At 44.6% G+C, this 19,033-nt stretch overlaps 1 protein-coding gene across 3 annotated transcripts in view; it reads right to left on the minus strand.

Annotated features, from left to right (window-relative positions):
- ELMO1 (engulfment and cell motility 1) overlaps nt 1-19,033 on the minus strand; it is a 544,813-nt gene that overhangs the window by 312,403 nt on the left and 213,377 nt on the right. For all 3 annotated transcript variants that reach the window (XM_019509059.1, XM_019509060.1, XM_019509058.1), the window contains 5 exons: nt 15,848-15,999; nt 15,144-15,222; nt 11,691-11,741; nt 9,018-9,140; nt 8,590-8,721 (listed from right to left, as the gene is read on the minus strand). In XM_019509059.1, coding sequence (XP_019364604.1) covers nt 8,590-8,721; nt 9,018-9,140; nt 11,691-11,741; nt 15,144-15,222; nt 15,848-15,999 — 537 coding nt within the window. The remainder of the gene's footprint in view (nt 1-8,589; nt 8,722-9,017; nt 9,141-11,690; nt 11,742-15,143; nt 15,223-15,847; nt 16,000-19,033) is intronic.

Consider the following 19,033-nt stretch of genomic DNA (forward strand, 5'->3'; position numbering starts at 1 on the left):
TTTGCCCAAATATTCTGGCTAGCAACAGACATTCAAAAAGCCTGACCCTGAATTAATTCAATCTTTGCAGGTTAGTCTAACCTGGCTAGGCTAAATCAGTAACCGGACAGACACTCCAGAAATGCAGGCACATGCCTGCAGTGGCTCAGGCTAGAAGCCAGGGGGCACTAGAGCAGCTCTCCCTTCCTTCCACAGCATGAAGCATGGTCAGGCTCCAGCAGGATGTTGTGATTAGCCCACTAGGGAACTGATAACTGTGTTTATCACCCAATTAAGAAAGCAACAGAGGGACATTACCAGCTACTTGTTGTTTCTGCCTTTTGATTCAGAAAGGACCTTAGCCAGTATGTGGTCTGGTAGCTAATACACAGACACCTCCTCAGCAAGGCAGAGGGGTGGGAGGAATTCCTGCTTAGCAGGGAGTGGTGGTGGGGAGCTTCAGCCAGAGGAGAGGGCCATCCCTGCTGTGGAGCAGAAAGCTCTGCCCAGCCCAGAGAGCATGCTAGGATGCTGGGGGTGTCTGGTTTACCTTAAACTAGCAAGGGGTCTGGGACAGACATTGCATAAACCGGTTTGAGCCAAATCAGTTAAGTCTGATACTACACTCAACCAGGTTTATCTCCAGCCAGTTTCAGCCATTCTCAAACTGGTTTATGTGCACCGAATTTCTGTTGTTACAGGTTTAAGCCAGTTTCTGATCACTTAAACCAGTTTGTATGTAATGTCTGTCCCTAGCATTTGATCTCTGACTCCTATGCAAAGATTTTACCAGAGCCTGCTCTGATGGTTAGAAAGTTTCTTTCTAAACATCCTTAATTTATTCACAGAACAGTCATAACCCATTTGTTCTTATGTTGACACCACTCTTTATTTCAAACAGCTCTTCTGCTTCCATGGTGTTTGCTGCGCCTCATAACCTGTCTAAAGAGAACAATCATCTCACTTTTCAGCCTTCATCTTGCTAAACAAAACAAATCTGGTTTTTTTCCACTCTCCTCTTTCAGGCTCTCCACTCCACTGATCATCCTAATAGCACTTCTCTGCACCTGCTCCAGTTTGAATTCACCTTTCTTAAAAGTGGGTAAAACCAGAATTATAAGCAGCATTCCAGATGAGGTCTCATTAATACAATGGTACTAATATGCCTCTTTCTGTACTAGAAATACCTCACCTAATCATATTTTTCACAACATATAGGCGGCTCTTAGTTGCTGTATGAGCTATACCCAAACCTTCCTCTTACCCTGTCACTTCCAAACAATGAGCTCCCAGCTTAGATAGCCGACATTCTTGCATTGTTGTATGTGCACAACCTCACATTTTGATGCAATTATTAGGGGTGTGTGAAACGGGCCCTATTCAATTTGGAGTTGGCCCAAATTGGGGACAGTGATTTGATTCGTTGATTCGGATCACTATCCCTGATACAATGGGGCGAAATTTGTACAAATAAGAGAAGCAGGTATTTGGACATAGATACAGCTTTAAATGTTTTTTCTACATACCTTGGAGGTACCAGTGTGGCTCATGATTGCTATGATGCTGGGGCACATGGAATGTCCCACAGAAGCACAGGGGGATCCATATGCACAGTGGTGAACCTGGAAATGGACCAGAAGTATTTCTGGTCTACTTCCGGGTATGCTGGGGAGCACGCCAGGGGACACCTCCCTGCACCCTCTGGCTTGGTGATCAGCCGCAGGGGACCCTAGGTGCTTCCTCAGACCCAGGAGGCATCAGTCACCAAGCCACGAGGGTGCAGGGGGGCTTCCCAGCATGCTCCCCAATGAACCTGGAAGTGGACTAGAAGTGCTTCTAGTCCACTTCCAGGTCTGCTGCCAAGTGCACTGGATAGCCCCCCATGCTTCTGTGAGACACTCCACGCACCCCAGCATCATAACAATCACGATCCCCTGCTACCTAGATTCAGGAACTGAAGCTTCAAACAGCCCTAGTAATTATATGGCCGTTCATTTTAATTATGATAGCTTTCAAGGTCATCCTTAAGAATTTCCCATATGTTCATTCAATCCTCCTCTGTATTAATGATGCCTCCAGCTTTGTGCCATTTACAATCACAGCATATAAATGTACAAAACACAACTGGAGCTGTTGCACTCCAAAAAAATTGAAAACCTGGCCCTAAAAGAGCAGCTCAAAGCACTTTGATCAGTTGAAATGTCTTGGAACCTGGTGAGAGCTACCTCATTTTAAGAAAACAGGTGTATTATAATTTCTCAGTGATGGGCCTGAGATTAGGCATGTAACTATAAATTATCTATTTATGATTGATACATACTTTTTTTTTGAAACTGTGGAAAAACTTATCAAAAGCTTTGCTGTTTAAGTCTTGTCTTAAATTTCATTATCTGAAACAAATTGATAGAAATGGAATTCAGACCATTAAGGATGTCCTGTATTGTACATCATCTTTCGTATTTATTTTTTTTACTGATTGCTGCTGTTTGAAATGTAGTCAAAGAGACTGAGGTCATCCAAACCAGCACAGACATCTGTAAAGACCCTGCGGCTTCTGCAACTGAATGTGGGTTTCTGACTATGCTGTTTTACAGATGTTATGGTAATCCCCTGAACCCAAGTTTGTGCTATTTTCACAATGTGGTAAAGCTTTTATGTAGCAGAGAAATGACATCATAGTACATTTGCATTCTAAATACAGAAACGGAAAATGTAATACTGGTGAAACATAACTTTGCTCTTTGCATCTGAAAGTGTTTAGTCAATTAATGAGAGAGAAGAAACTACCTTTCTGGCACATGGATGAATGCTTGCAGGATATACATATGTAGATAGAAAAGAAGCATGCCAAGGCACAGTCTTTGCCATGAGCCCATTCCTGAGCAACACATGCAAGTAGCGAATACAGTGGGAAGGAACCCTTTCATAACTTCCCTGTGGGCACAGAGTGGGTAAATAAGTTTGCTGTTATCCCTTTCCCTCTAAAAAATGGAAAGCAGTTTGGAGGTAGCTTGGGAAAAGGTAGGGAGTAACAGAACCCAGTTTCAATGCATGCTCCCAAGCTCTTGCTGGCATACAGTTCTTTGAGAAGGAAGTTACTCCCTCAGAAGGGCTTGAGGAAGAAAATTTGAGAACTGTAACTTGCTCCCTGATAGGCTCCTCCTTCCTCTGCTGAGCCCTATGGGACAAATTCCATTTTTGACTGATACAGAAATGTAGTACTTCCCTGTAAACTAACAGAGCATTTGCAAGCCTTATGATAGCAGCAATGGGCATTTTCCTAGAAACCAAGAGGGGACTACAGATCTTATGAATTAACACTGCCCATTATTTGTCCAATACCTTGTTGTCTCATTCAGCATCACTTAGTGAGAAAACACACTTTTCCCTTGGGATCCTTGCTATGGTTCTCTTCTCACACCCTGCTTCTTAATTTTCTCTCCACCTTGCCCGTCTTTTTGTCTCCTCAACTTTATCCTTGCATTTCCTTTGCTTAAGTGACTTCCAATTCTTATACCTCATTAAGGGATTTGTTGCCCATTTCATCTGATAAATTACTGTCAACTCAACAGCAAATGTTGACAGCAAAGTGTTTTCACTACTTTTTAAAATGAACAGCCCCCCACAAAAATAAGGAAGTTGGAGGAGAATTGACACTGTAAAGCCTTTTAAAGGCTCCTTCCCAACTCAGGCAGACATTTTATCAGTTACATCTAAATTGCAACTGGAAGATTTTCTTTAAACCATGCATGCATGGGTTAAAAGGTTTGGAGGGGTTTTCCGACAAAGGAAAAATCTTCAAGTCTGCAAAATCTGAGCACTGTTTATAGGCCACATAAATGCATCAAGTGAGCAGGGCTAAGTACAGATATTTGGGGGCATTCAGGGGAGGTTAAATTGATTCAAAATGGCTGCCCAATATCAGGTAAGTCAGGATTTGCGGGGGAAGGGGGAAGCATAGCTGGGAGGTTGGGGGTCTAGCAGGCTGGAAGGGATAGGAGGTCCTGCTGGGGGATGGGGAGAAGGTGAAACCCACAAGGGGTAGGGGGAACGGGCACAACCCACGGATGGGGTGGGGGGTGCGGGTGCGACCCAAGAAGGGTAGGGGAAGCAGGCATAACCCACAGGTCAGGTGGGGAAATGGGGTGGGCCCTCTCCAGCAAACCTCCCGCCCCTTCCCCCACTGGGACTTGCTTGGTTGGCTCAGGCTGCAGTGAATGCTGATAAAAGTGGCTGTACCCAGAGCAGGTTGTGGAATGGGACTTGAGAGGGCTGGCTGGGAGGTGGGGGGAGCAAGGGGCCAGGGACACAAAACATAGACCAGTACAAGGGAAGGGAGGAGTGAAAAGAGCAGACCTGGGGCTGGGGCCAATGCTGGGTTTTCCCAGCCCCAGGGAAGTGCAGGGGAAGTGGAAAGAAGTTCCATGAACTTGTTTGACCTAAACTGAATGAGTCTGATACTACATAGATCCAGGTTTATCTTAAACTGGTTTTTGCAATTTTTAGACCAGTTTGTGTGCATGGAACTTCTGTTGTTACAGGTTTAGACTGATTGCCGGTTACTGAGACCGGGTCTGTAAGTGTAAGGCCAGCACCAGGATGAGCTAAGTTTAAATCAGGCAGCCATTTTGAACCCAATTTAACAAACCAAATGTCTGCCCAGAAGGCAATCAGGGACTTACTTTGTCACATTACTCCTGAAGAACAGGTGTGGGAGCCAAAAGTTACTGGTTCTACTCTTAAATCATTGTAAAACTTGGAATCAAATTTTCCAAAGTAGCTTCCAACTGTGGGGGGTCCATCTTGAGATAAACAGGCCCTGATTTTCTGAAGTGCTAAGCATTTACAGCTACTGCTGAATTCAAGTGGAGCTGTAGATGCTTAGCACCTCTGAAAATTAGGTCAGGCAGCAGGTGGGTTTTGTCCCCCTTGGTCTTTACCCCATCTCAGTGTCTACAGATATGAAATACAGTGTTATAGAAGTCAAATACTTGGTAGTTTCAACTCAAAAGACCTCACTAATGAGGACCACATGCCCTGCAGAAAACACCAGTGGGGTCACAGGCCACCAGACGTCACACCACATTGATGCTCTCCCTCCACTGCAGCATATGCCCACCCCGTGACCTCTGCAGTGACTCTGTATAGACATTCCCCTCCATACCGCTGCAGCTCATGTCCACATGGGCACCCCGTGAGTGCAGTACATGGCCCCAGCCTCACCACAAGTGCCCTGTGCCATACCACACTGCATCACACTGTCCCCTGGAGCAGACAGAACGTGGAAGTCAGAGGATGGAGCGGGAGCCCAACAACTCCAGATGCTGTTGCAACCAGAGTGAGGGGGGCAGTTACAGCAGGGTGCAAGCTGCCAGCTGGACAGCTCTGCTGTAGGCTGAGCTCATTACATGCACCAGGAACTCTTGTCACTCCACAGTTCTCTCCACCCCCAAGCTCCCTGAAAATCCCACTCTTCCCCACAAGCCAGATCTCTGTCTTTTGTTCCCCCACCTGCATTACAATCCCTCGCCCATCACCCAGGCGTCAGCTTGTGTGTGCCCCCACTGGGAGCTCTGCATCCCTTCAGTTCCTCACCAACAGGATCTCTGCTCCCTCCATTTCCCACTCCCTACCACCTTTCCCAGACCTGAGTTCCCACTTTCCCTTCTTCAACACTCCCCATCCCTACCCCTGGTGGTCTACCTCAGTGACCACCTGCCCACACATTCCTCTCTACCCAGGCCTCTATCTGCATCATTCTATCCCTTTCTCCTACACATAATACCCTATGGGTCCCTGCTGTGCCACTTACCCATCTACTTTCCTCTCTTCAAAATCATGGTTCTCAGTACCAGCAATGTTCCCAATCCTCTCCTGCCCTGACCCCCGCTTTCCTTCCTGCCTCCCCCCATACTACCAATACTCCATTCCCCATCCCTGTTTCCTACTCCACTACTTCCTCTTACTGTTTCAACATTCTTACTGCCTCCTCATAAACAGTATCTATAACACTCTTCCATTCCTGTTAAAGTCAAAGCTAAACACACAGGTTAAGCTACAGTCTCTGATTCTGTTGGCAGTATCAAGTGCCAGGAGTGAGATTCCCTGCCTGTAGCACAAGGCAACACAGGGGTGTAATCTTCCTCTGAATTAGGCTTTCCTGGCATTCTGGTTGGCATCCAAATTAAAATGCCTATGCTGATTAATGTCCAGAACATCCCAGAAAGTCTGGAACTGATTAGATGCACCAGGCAAGAATTATTACACTGCAAACAGACAAACTGTTGAGGTTGAAGCCTAGTCCCAAGTATGCAAAAATTCCTGAGTCAGACCTCAAGCATCACAAGCTTGTGCAGCCTGTGACGCTCTCTGGTGGCCATGCAGCTCCTGTTCTGCTTTGTCTGGGCAGGGTAGCCTTCTTTCCCTTTTTCTGCCATGCCTTATATGGAATAATTTGATTTATAAAAGGAGGCTGCCCCAGGGTCCCAGAGTGAGCCTTTTCTGTTCTTTGTCCAGTGAGTCCCTCCCAGACTCAGCTGATCTCAATCTTGCCCTTCGAGCTTTAAGAGGAGTTCTACTGGCCCAGTCCATGCACCTATGGCACTAGGGGCCTTATGAGCTAGTCACAGCCTTCTTCTGCCCCTTCAGTCTGGGGAAGGTGGTAGGGAATATTTCATTCATCTTTCAGTTATAGATGTCTCTTTAAAATTTCCATGGGTCTTCATGGCCCTGTCAGTTAATCAACAAAATCCACCAAAATCCAGCCTGCCAAGTGCCTAGTCCTGGCAAGACTCTTTTCTCTGGGCCCCTGGCCTGGCTTCTACCTGTCCTGAGCTTCTGTCCCTTTCCAGGCTTTAGCTCTCCTTGACTTAAGTCTGCTCAGCTCCAAACTCCCAGCTGTGGCCTCAACCTCCTGTTCCCCTCTGATCGCAGGCAGATAAGGGACCACACTCTGGGGAGGAGTCAGGCAGGGCCCCACCACCCTCCCAGGGGTGCGGGTGGGAGGCTGCTGCTGCTGCCTGTGACCAGCACTGGGAGCTGAGCCAGTGGAGGGAGGTGGAGCACAGCCCCACCGGGCTCAGTTCCATGGGGCTGTAAGCGGCTGGGAACCAAGTCTGGTGGACATGGGTGGAGCGAAGACACCCGGCCTCCCTCCACCAGGCTGCAAGCCACTGGGAACCAAACCTGGTGGAGGCAAGTGGAGTGTAGTCCCGGGGGCTATGCCCCGCTTCCCTCCACTGGGCTGCAAGCCACTGGGAACTAAGGCCAGTGGAGGCTAGTGGAGTGTAGCCCTGGGGGCTGTGCCCCACCTCCCTCCATCAGGCTGCGAGCGCCTGGGAATTGAGCCGAGTGGAGGTGGGAAGAGTGCAGCCCTGGGGGCTGTGCCCCACCTCCCTCCACCAGGCTGCAAGTGCCTGGGAACTGAGCCCAGTGGAAGGAGCCTGCCTCCTGGGCCACCTCCACCGAGCTCAGTTTCCAGGCACTTGCAGCCTGCTGGAGGGAGGTGGGGCTACACTCCACCCTGGGGCTACACTCCACCTGTCTCCACCTTGCAGCCCCGTGGAACTCAGCTCAGTGGTGGGAGGTGGAGTGCAGACCACCGCCTGCCATCAGGCTGAGCTCCATGGGGCTGGTGGAGCCGATCAGGGCGCAGCCCAGCAGCGGAAGGCACTCCAATAGGCTCTGCCAGCCCTACAAAGTGCAGCCCGGTGGCAGGTAGCAGGGCATCCGGGGCGGCAGGCAGCGGGGCATCCGGGGCTGCGCTCACTGCTGGGCTGAGCCACAAGGGACTGCGCGGAGCAGCTCTGAGCGCAGCTCTGGCTCTCCCCTGTCTTTCACCACCAGTTGCTGTTTCGAAACTCGAAATGTTTTGAAACTTTCGAAAGGTTTCAACTGGCCTCGTTTCATTACAAGACTGTTTTGAAGCCCTCTGTTTCTTTTTCATTTCACTATTTTGAGCTCAAAATGAGTCAAAACAGTATTGAAACGAAACATCTGCCAAATTTTGCACAGCCCCAGCATACGTTAATACTACATCAGTTTAGACAGATGGTAGTTTGGGCCTAAACCTGCTCCTACTGAGGTCAGCAACAGAACTCCTGTTCCTTTGACTATGAGCAGGTTAGATATCCTATACCCTTTTGTTGTAAGAAACAAAGAGAAAGAGATGGGTAAGCAGATTCAGGATCCTTTTCTTTAAACAAAACACTCCTTGCAATTTATGGTATTCCTTCTTTTTATGTCACTAGCTATTTACTCCATGGACACTAAATTATATTTGGTTGTGTTTGTTTCTTCAAAATATCCTTAATAGATTTTTTCATATAACAAATACTAGAGTTAATAGCAAATAGTCAGCTTTGTCTTCTAAAACTGACTTTCACCAACTTATATGCTATGAAAATAATACAGTTCATATGCTAATCAGATTTGTACGAGAACAAATAGAAACTAAAACTTATTTTACTAACTTTCCACTTAACTGAAAGAAAAGAAAGCATCTGACATGTCAGGCAATAGTAGAATGGAGTGATTAAGGACATACAAAAGCAGATATTAAACATGATTCAAAAGGTTAATATAATTGGTTTTAAAAAAGAAAATACTCACAATAAATCCAAGTTTTTTATAATCTCTGGTATACATAGATTTGCGTTTCTCAATACTGCCACTACTGTTGTTGGTCTCAGACTCTGCATCAAAAGCAATTCTTCGGAGTTCAAATATGATATCTCGCTGAGCCTGGGGGGTTGTGGAGTAAAAAACGGAAGTCAGTTAAAAAAGGGAAAGAAATGTCCCTTGTTTTTCAAACAAATGACAAAAAAAGTAGTTTTAACTGCAGAGTCCAGGATGAAAAGTGCGTGTGTGTGTGTACTCGCGTGCATGCACACTTTGTTTGTTTTAAAACAATCACAAAAGAACAACACTAAGTAACAAGGAGTGTCAATATGATGCATCTACCTTCCCCATTCTACAGACAAAGCCTGGTATTGTAGCTATCCTCTAACAGTTCTAACTGGATTGTGATTGATACTTACCTGATCCTGGGGATCCATTTTGGTCATCATTCTGTCCTCCAGAAGATTAAAGGTGAGCACTTGCAGAACATAAAGCTGGTGTGCCATTTCATTATTGATGGCCCTCTGTGCTCTGATAACGTGCTATGAAAGAAAGATAAACAAGTGAGCACTACCTACTATGTTCCTATCACCCCCTCCCATCAGCTGGGCTCAGGTATTCCCTTTCCTGTGTCTGATAAGTAATACTATAAGTATAACATAGGAAAAAAAGGTAAAACTTATGCTAGCAAAGTACACAGGTACTCCATGAACTGTGATGGTATAGTGTATCCCTCCCCTTAAATCTCTTGATAGAAGTACACAGGAATCTTCTCCTCCAATGCGTTAGATACAGTATATGCATCTGCACATGTAAAGGGCAGAAATTAGTAACAAGAGCTAGGGACAGATATTACCCATAAACTGGTTTAAGTGATCAGATACTGGTTTAAACTTGTAACAGAACAGATGTTCAGTGCACATAAACCAGTTTCAAAATGGCTGAGACTGGTTGGAAATAAACCTGGTTGAATGTAGTATCAGACTTAACTGATTTAGGTCAAACCAGTTTATGCAATGTCTGTCTGGTTTAACTTAAACTTTGCTGGTTCAAGTTAAACCAGACACCCCCAGCATGCTCTCTGGGTTTGGTAGAGCTCTCTGCTCCACAGCAGAGCTGCCCCCACCCCCCGCTCTGCTCACAGTAGGATCTGCTGGCTTCCCTGTGCCCCCCTCTTCCCCCTCCCTCACCACTGGCTACTTAAGCAGAGATCCCTTCCTCCTCTCTCCCACAGCACAGAGCATAGCCAGTATGTGGCATGCTAGCTAATGCTGTGTAAGGCAGATAGGGCAGTGTCTGCTTAGGGCTTTTTGGAAGTAATCAACAGCTCCGATGGTAATGTCCCTGCATTCCTTCCTTTGGAAAAAGCTGTTTAAGAAGTGCTTGTAATGAGTGAGGCTTTGTTCTGATGGGGTTTAAATGTTGTTAACAGAGCTGATAAATGCCCTGTTATCAGGCAGGGGGAGGGAGGGAAGGACCCCTCCCTAATCACTGTGTCCTGCTGGGGACTGGCCATGCCCCCCTCAGCTCAATTCTGTGGAAGGGAAGGGAGGGCTTCACTAGTGCCTCCCAGCTTCTAGCCTGAGTCACAGCAGGCATTTGCCTGCATTTCTGGAATGTATGTCTGGTTACAAAACTGATTTAGCCTAGCCAGGTTAGACTAACCTGCAAAGATTGAATCAATTCAGGCTCAGGCTTTTTGGATGTCTGTCCCTAGCCAAGGGCATCCTTTTAAAGAGAATCCACACCAAGAGGGTATGTGCAAAGTGCATATTAAAAACAGACAATGGGTGTCTAAGCCTAATAGTATTCCTGCTGTGGTCACAGCTTGCTGATATAACTGTAATATTACAACTACTGCTGCAAGGGAGCAGCACTGCAGTCCTACCTCTATCAGACTAGCTCATTCAACATTAGGAAAATCATTTAAAATGCAACTAAAATTACAATTAAACACCCATAAACACAAAAAGAAGTCATTATTGTTACAATGCAGGTGCTAAAAATGGTGGACAATTTTAAAAATTCACTGAGGCAGACAAGAACATCCGTGATGCTAAATAATACAATCTTCATTTTAAGGGATTGCATAGAAGTTATAAATCACAGATCCCCACCCCCCATCAGCACACTAATGTAGAAAAGAATGGGCATGCTAACCAACATGGTACTGTTCAACAGCAGTGAAAAACAGGATGCTCTTTCCTCCATACAGAAGAACATTTTTGACTGTGAATGTCTCTTCTACATAAACATCTCCCTGCAAGGAAAAGCATCTATTCCTAGATCTAGTATAATATGTACATAGCCATTTAGGGAAAAATATATAGGAGCAGTCTACTTTTCCCACAATGACCATCTGAGAGACAGAGAGAGCGAGATCTCCAAACTGCATTACTTGTTTAGCCTGCCTATTGTCAGATGCTGCACTCATACATTTTAGACTGGCCTTCCCTTTTTGTGGGCTTGTTAACACTCAGTAGCAAAACTCCCAAGATTTTTCAGGGAGAACAGGAGCAGGCATGTATTATTAAGTTTATTATTTAACTTTGAAACATGTATTGTGTTTCTTCCATTTAAGTACCATCATTACAAACAATCTATCAGGCTGCAAATAATCTAAACTGAGATACGCAAAAATTAGCTATAGAATCAGCATAGTGGCTGATTTGGTAAGACATGCAGAACTGTGCATCCTTGCACAGTCGTTGGTTCAAGCCCTGTTATTAGAAATGCATTACTAACAACAGATCATTACACATTTTTTAAACCTTTTCTGGTTTTCATGATAGAGCTCACAACCTCCATGAAAAGAAGAGCCAGAGCCTCCCTCTTCTTCCCCCTCCTCCCATCCCCAATTATTACTTCTTGGCGGAGTAAATGCCAAATGTACTCAAGCTGGGAAAATAACTTCTCTCACAGAAAAATTTTAGCTTGCTCATTAGCAGATTGACTAGGGTAGCAAGTCAAAAAACCATAATGAAATACAGAAATAGGTATGTTTATTCTTTCACCTATCAAAAAATAATTGCACTTGGGTTTTTCTTCATGTTGATGAATAAAATCTTTCAAAACTTTATGCTAATACTTACTGTTAAGATGATTGAACGAAGCTGTTTTTGTGCCAAAATGTTTGCCATCTCCTGTATTGGTAAAACAGAAAGATTTCGCTAGAAGTATATATTTCCATGCTGTAACCACAAAAAGGCTGACTCTCTTTACAGATGTGTTTTACTGTTGCATATTTTTAGTGCTTGTCATCAAGAAGACAAACTGGAGGTCTGAACTTCATGAAGTTGGCATTTTAGAAGTATCTAGATTCCAGAATTATATGGAAGGGGTCTCAGAGTATTTTTATGATTTTCCATTTGCATGTTAGATGGCTCCATGTATTTTTAAACCTATATTTTTTTCATAAATATATTATGTAATAATATGGGTGAAATCTTTTGCATTACTATTTACACATACATTGGGATAAGAAAGGAGGTCCCCATAAGAGATAACACCTCAGTGGGTTAAATCTAGAAGTCAAGAGGCTCTCTCATAAATTAGAGGTCACTGCTCTACAAAATGCATCTCATTTGTACTGATATTTTGTATTTAAGAAAACCATTATGCTCACTGGGGTCCTATACAGATAAAAGTGACTTCAGAATATAAGTTGTTTAGTTTCTATTAAAATATAGAGGAAGCTAGAAAATAGGACAATTGAGAAACAGAGAACTGCAGGAAGGATGCATCAGCAAGGTCAAAGCAGCATAAACAAGGTACTAGAAGTGTTAAAAGAAAACCTAGATGAGAAGAGAGAATATTCTAATTTACAGTGAGAATGCAATTCAAGATGCTAACAGTTTTCTCTTTATCAGGCTAATGGCATTATGACCAAGTGTAGAATTAAGAAAAGAAAAAAGTGGCGGAAGACCAAAGAATGTTTGTTTTTATTTGCAAGAGTCTGCTAACACAACAGACCATGAGTAGAGCAACCATTCAAATTATAGCAATGCTTTTAATCAATGCTTTTTAGAAAGTACAACAGAACTGCAGGGGGAGTGCTAGCCTTACAATGTGCTTCACAATGTACGGGACTGAACGAGACAAAAAACAGTTTAGTCAGAACTTTTGCCCACTGTAAGTAAAAAGGCTAGATGAGGAATGCATTGAACAATTCTTTCCCCATTCAAAGGGAAAATCATGGAATGATTGCAAAAAACATGCGATAGCAGCACACTTGCTTTCTTTAAAGTTTGTTAGTTCCCAGATTTAACCCAAGGTGGAGTATTTTTTATTAGGATCTTCTTTCTGGTCACTGCTTTTACCTTATAGGTTTGGGAAAATGTTATTGAAATAAATCATCAGGCCTCTTCAGTAAACCTGCTAAAATTTATACCAGCTGAGTGGCTGGCTCAGGTAAAAAATATCCTGAGGTCTTTCATCTGATACTTGAAGAGTGAAAAGAGTAAACAAGATTTGCTTGACAAAAGTTCTCCATCTAGTTCTATGCAGCATCACCTCCATAAATGTGGACTATGAAGAGAAAATACGACACTTTAAACAGTTTTTTAAATGTGTGCTTTGTGTTTCAGACTTTTACTGTAGCAAGAACTATTTTTCCCCCTAACACTACTTATTCTACTGTGATTAAGAAGGACTTTTCTTTTTTTCATTTTCCTTACAGAGCCAGAAAAAGAAGGGAAAAAGCAATAAAAGCACAAAAGCATCTAGCAGCAATTCAGATCTGTTCCTTGATTACAGTGCAGCTGACTACAGTCTTGGATCCTCATAAAAATGCAGTTTACAAGCGTTAGCCAAAGCTGCTGGCATCATGCAGAATTTTCATATACAACTGTGGACTGCAATCCCTTTACAGAACCTACAGTGAAATATTCAGACAATTAGTATGTGTTTCCTATGTTCTCCAGGTCATAGCACTGTATGTGATTGCCAATTAGGAAGAGCCACGCAGCACTCTTTTATAGAGCCCAGTATAAATTCTAAACCACAGGCAGGAGAATTCTTATTGAAACTCCTTCAACCACTGTACCTGTATATTTTCTATTTTTGACAATATAATTTTTCAGTTCACTGCTTCACGCATCAGCTAGTTGCAGTAGGTATTTGACCTGCAAATCTTAGTCCTCATAGCAGAACATTAAATTTGCTGAGACTGTATCACCTCATTATTTTGTTCCAGAGAAACAGAATGCAATAAAGGTGAGCTTTTTAAGCATAACTCAAAGTCAGCAGAAACTTTTGGATGTATAGCCTAATGCTTAAGAAGATACAAAAAGCAAGATGTTGTCTACTTTTAGTCGTTAAAGGTTTCATGACACTTTCTGCAAGTATTTCAGGGTGTTAAAACTTCAGCTCCATCACTTTTGATGACCTGAGACACTCCCTCCACATGAATCTGTTGCTATTTTTTTCCTTCCCGGTATGTAATAATGGAGAAAAGCAAAGTTGCACTGCAATGTCAGAAGCAGTTTAAGTGAGTAAAAGGAAACTCCTGTAGCTATGACCAACTTCACAGGGATGTTGTGAAACTCAACTGACATCTACAAGACACTATATGTGGAATGACTATGTAGAAGTACTGATTTCAGAAGCATGCAAAGTCCCGGGTAAAATATATAAAGGTGCTTTTATTCCTGGAAAATGAAAATGGCATCTTTTCAGCTTGCGTTCTACCTACATTTTAGGTTTCAAACATGGAACTGAACTGTTAAGAAACAAGGACCAATAGATTCCCCTTTTAACAACTTGAGATCAGATCCTACAACCATATCAAGTAGAACTCATTAGAAAGGAAAGTATTTTACAAACTACCAAAATTGTTTCTTGTGAACATTTTCCATATTTTTCTAGTCTAATATTTTGATTTTCTTTAAATAGATCTCCTTGGTTATCTCCTAGCTCAGCATTGCTGAGGGATAAGAGACATAAAAAACAAAAATAAACCCTAGCAACAAAAATATTCTATTTAAATTGTCATCTAAATGAATAAAATGGCTCCCTTATGCAATACATTCACATTCTTAAAATAGTTCTATTTGAGGCTTCTGATTTTTGGCATTGAGTTAACTAAGTGAAACATTACTACATTTAAGGAACTCCAATATGACAGGATATTTTCTTTTAAAACTGTGGCATGAAAAGGCTTTCATTTTTGAAAAAAAATTTCACAAAAAAACAAGGGTTTGCTGGCAAAAAACTCAGTGCACCAACTAACACAGCCAGCCTCACAGCAGCAAATGTAAATATATTGTGTGGTTTTCCTAACACTGTCAGTACATTTTGCATTGCAGCAGGAGGCAGCCAGAAAAGTATGATTTGCCTCTTGTTCATGCCAGTGCAAGGTAGAAGTAACTGCATGCAAGTGAATGAACTCTTACTAGCGTAAAGCAAGTGTGAGTGTGCTCAAAATTAGCCCCTTCCTTAGTTCCAGCCAATAACAACAAAAGGGCGTGAGACATAACAGTGATGAATGTAAGCAACCAAAAAGCCAGCATAGGCCTGTAGATGTACAACCAAAACCCAAGACTCACCTGCCTCTTGTCATCAGGTGCTTTGAGGAAAAGCGCATTTATGACTGCAATGGTATATGTTTGGATTTCTTGATCTGTCCTATATGGAACAAAATGGTAATAATAAAGGCAGATGACATGCACACAGATATTCTTCCGGAAATATTTCTCTGGGAACAACAGTATATTAAACTGTAGTGAAAAGATGTTCTTTAAATTAGCCAGATAGTGAATGACTAAAATATTTTATTTTAACTAGACAAAAAGCTCCCAAATTGTGTTGGAAGAAAAAAAAAATTACCCAATATCCAGGATCATGGAGGACAGGTTCTACCTAAACTTCCATTACTTACACAATGCACAGCCATATTTAAAACTCTTTCCTATTTTATCTGCATTCAAAAAAGGACATTGCTCAGTTTTCCAGAGAATGGTAGGTAAATGCATCTATCTATCTATGAATCAATATTTCCCACCTTAACTGGAATATCATCTCTTCATTTTGTTTCTCCCTTTTGTTCAGCCTTGTAAACAGCTACTGCAGTGTCAGTTTGGTCAAACCCGGTTATACACAATGAACAATATTACAGGATTGGTTACAAGTTGTTCAGTCATGATTAACAGATTTACTAACTCTATCGAGGGGGCTAATTTAGTTTAATATTCATTTCTACCCCTAAAATACTGAGTTTATTTGAGAATCAGTCTGTATCCAAGATACTCACCCCTGAAGATGTGGGATTAATTGGCCAATAGTAATTTCTTGTGCTACTTTTTGGTATAGATCATGGCTATTGAGCACCATGGATTCCAGGATCGCTAATGACCGTTGCAAGATAGAGATGTCTGCTGCAAATTTGTTCACGTAACTTGCTATCTGCAAATGTAAATATGCAGATAATTCATATCTTGTTATGAGGATGGGGAAAAGAGAGAAGGGGGAAACACAAGGTTCAAAAGCAAAGGAACTGTTTATGTAGCAGCAACTTCTTAAACATACATGAAGGAATACCAGGAGAGTGATCAACCAATTTGCTCTCCGAAATATGAACATTCTGTAGCAAATATTGATTCAAATCCCCAGTTTCCTCCAGCTATTTCATCAAACATTCAGACATCATATACAAAATGAATCACTATCAAACAAATTTTGTTTTTTGTGGGGAAAATTTTAGAAAGAGAGAAGAGTTTTTACTTTTTTTTACGTTGCTCACACCATAATAAATGCTAGTGGTTATTTTTCTCCAATTTCTTTTTTTCTTAATAGCACTATGACTGATCAAAGCAAGTAATGGTCAGAACATTCTAAAGCAAGAGCAAACTCCCCAGTGAAAGCTGCTTCCTTATAACATAACACACGCACATTTTCTCTCACTGCCATGATAATGATTGAAAAATTCTACATGCTACAACTTCCAAATCAAGGAATCAAGCCTGGCTCCAGACAAGGTTTGATAGTACAAAGTTGTTAAAACATTGTTAGCTCCCCACTCTTAGTAAATATTTAATCTCTGCTTAAACTAAAACAGTTGTCTTGGTTTTGTGCAGTGTGGTCATAATACCCTTTAGCAAGCCATATAAAAAGTTTGGCTATGCAGTACAGCACATCAGAGTGTACCATACCAGATACCCCTGATAGTACACTGTGTACACGGCCTTTAGGAACATTGCATTCTGCTGAGGACATGTTCAAAAAGTTCCCCAATTTCCTAGAATGCACTGACAAACATGTCTCAGCAAAACAGCCCATGTGGAAATACAAACAAGGCTTGGGTAGAAGAACAGCTGTTCTGTAGCTACGTACTAAATATTTCAGCTTTAACTGAATGAGGTGTCTGCCTTGGATTACACAACTGCAATTAAAAGCTGTTATGAAGGGCAGAATCTTAGTTTAGTGCTTGCGAAATTTTGAGAGGAAACAGATGTGGAAAACCTGCTGTTTTAAAACTTGTGTCACAGACTTAGAGACAAAAGGAAGGGAGAAAAAATACATCTAGTATATGTGGCGACTGTCCCTGCTGCTACAGACTCCTGTTCCTCTCTGCATGTGTTTTAGCACTTGCACCTGACATAGGGAGTGTCCACACATGCAAGCACATGTGCTTACAGCAGCTGAAATAGAAGTGGTGCAAATTTGAGCCAGGGCTTTTTGCCTCAGCACACATGCTCGGACATGCATTTTGTTGTGGAACAAATTGTGTCACTTGGGGCAAAATAACCCTGCCTGGCTCCTCCTGGATCTATAGCGAGGGGGAGCTAGAGCCCGGGGCCAGCACCTGTGCTGTCCCCACAGCAGTATAAAAGGCTGCCCTGTCCTGGCCCTAACAGTACAAAAACCTGCCCTGACAAGCAGCTCAGGGCTACTCACTCTCTGGAGCTTCTGGGGCTCAGCCACTTGGTACCTGGGGACACTACCCATGTGCCAGCTGGACTGCTGCAGCAGCATCCCAAATCCATTTTTAAAAATATCCCAAAATCCATGTTTTCCCATAATTAACACAAAAGACCACTCTACACACGCACACGCACAGCAATCAGTTGGGCAATGTTTTATTGGTATGTTAACAATGTTAAAGCAATGTGGGAGCCTACCAGTGTCTCTATCATCATGATAAAATAAATTCTAAAAACCTGTGTGTGTTGAGGTGTACTTTTGGTTTTCCTTGCACATAATGGGTGTGTGATGGGGGGGTGGGATATGGTGTTTGCAGGAAGGGGTTGGGAAGGGGTGTGCGGGAAGGCAGGTAGGTGGGTGGCGGGATGTGGGTTGGTGTGTGGGTAGGTGTGGGGCAATTGCTGAGGGGACTGTGGGTGTGCGGGACCTTGTGGGGGGCTGCTCAGGAGGGGTGGGTCCCCTGGCCCCCACAGGGTGAAGCCCCCACCCACAGCACATGGAATGCCCCCCCATAGGGCCCTAGCTCCCCGCAGAGGGCCACAGCCCCTATTCCCTACAGAGCCCCCGCCCCACCGCCCAAGGTCCCAGGCACTCTGGAGGACCACAGCCCCTCCCCCCTCACCCAGGGACCCAGCTCCCCCTGGAGGGCCCTAGCCTCCCCACCCAGGACCCATAACTTACCTTTAGCAGCAACAGCAGCAGGCGCTCTGAGCCATGGCAGCAAGACCCAGCATGGCACACGGGGACTGCATGCCAGGCCCAACTGGGTCCTGGGGCCTCTCTGCTGCCGGGCCGGGCCCTTGGTGGCAGGACCTGCCACCCTTGGGGCCCCTCTGCTGCCCAGCTGGGTTTGGCCCTTGGTGGCAGGACCCGGTGCAGTGCGCAGAGACTGCATGCCAAGTCCAGCTGGGCCCTGCCAGCCCTGGGGTCCCTGTGCTGCCTGGCTGGGCTGGTCCTTGGTGGCAAGACCGGGTACGGCATGTAGGGACCACGTGCCAGGCCCATCCAGGCCCTGCCACCCTCGGGGCCCCTGTGCCACCTAGCCAGGCCAGGCCCAGGGCAGCAGGACCTAGTGCAAGGACCACGTGCCGGGCCCAGCCGGGCACTGCCACCCTCGGGGCCACTGCACTGCTCAGATAGGCCAGGCCCAGGCCAGCAGGACCCAGCACAGCATGTGCTGGCTGGGCGCCAGGAGCAGCCCCAGGGCCAGGAGGACCCAGCAGGCATGGTGCGCAGTCCCTGCACACCATGCCAGGTCCTGCTGCCCTGGGCCCGGACCAGCCAGGTGGCACAGGGGCCCCGAGGGTGACAGGGCCTGGCTGGGAATGGCATGTGGGGACTGTGTGCCGTGCCGGGTCCTGCCGCCCTTGGCCCAGCCCGGCCAGGTGGCACAGGGGCCCTGAGGGTGGCAGGACCCAGCTGGGCAAGGATCGGGGAGCGTCTGGGGGGCTGGTGTGGGGAGGGGCCAGGCAGGGATTGAAGGGTTGGGGGCCTGGTGGGGGGAGGGGCTGAGCAG

This window comes from Gavialis gangeticus, unplaced genomic scaffold (genome assembly GCF_001723915.1).
Source record: "Gavialis gangeticus isolate Ggan-Ray unplaced genomic scaffold, GavGan_comp1, whole genome shotgun sequence".
Taxonomy (NCBI): Eukaryota; Metazoa; Chordata; order Crocodylia; family Gavialidae; genus Gavialis; species Gavialis gangeticus.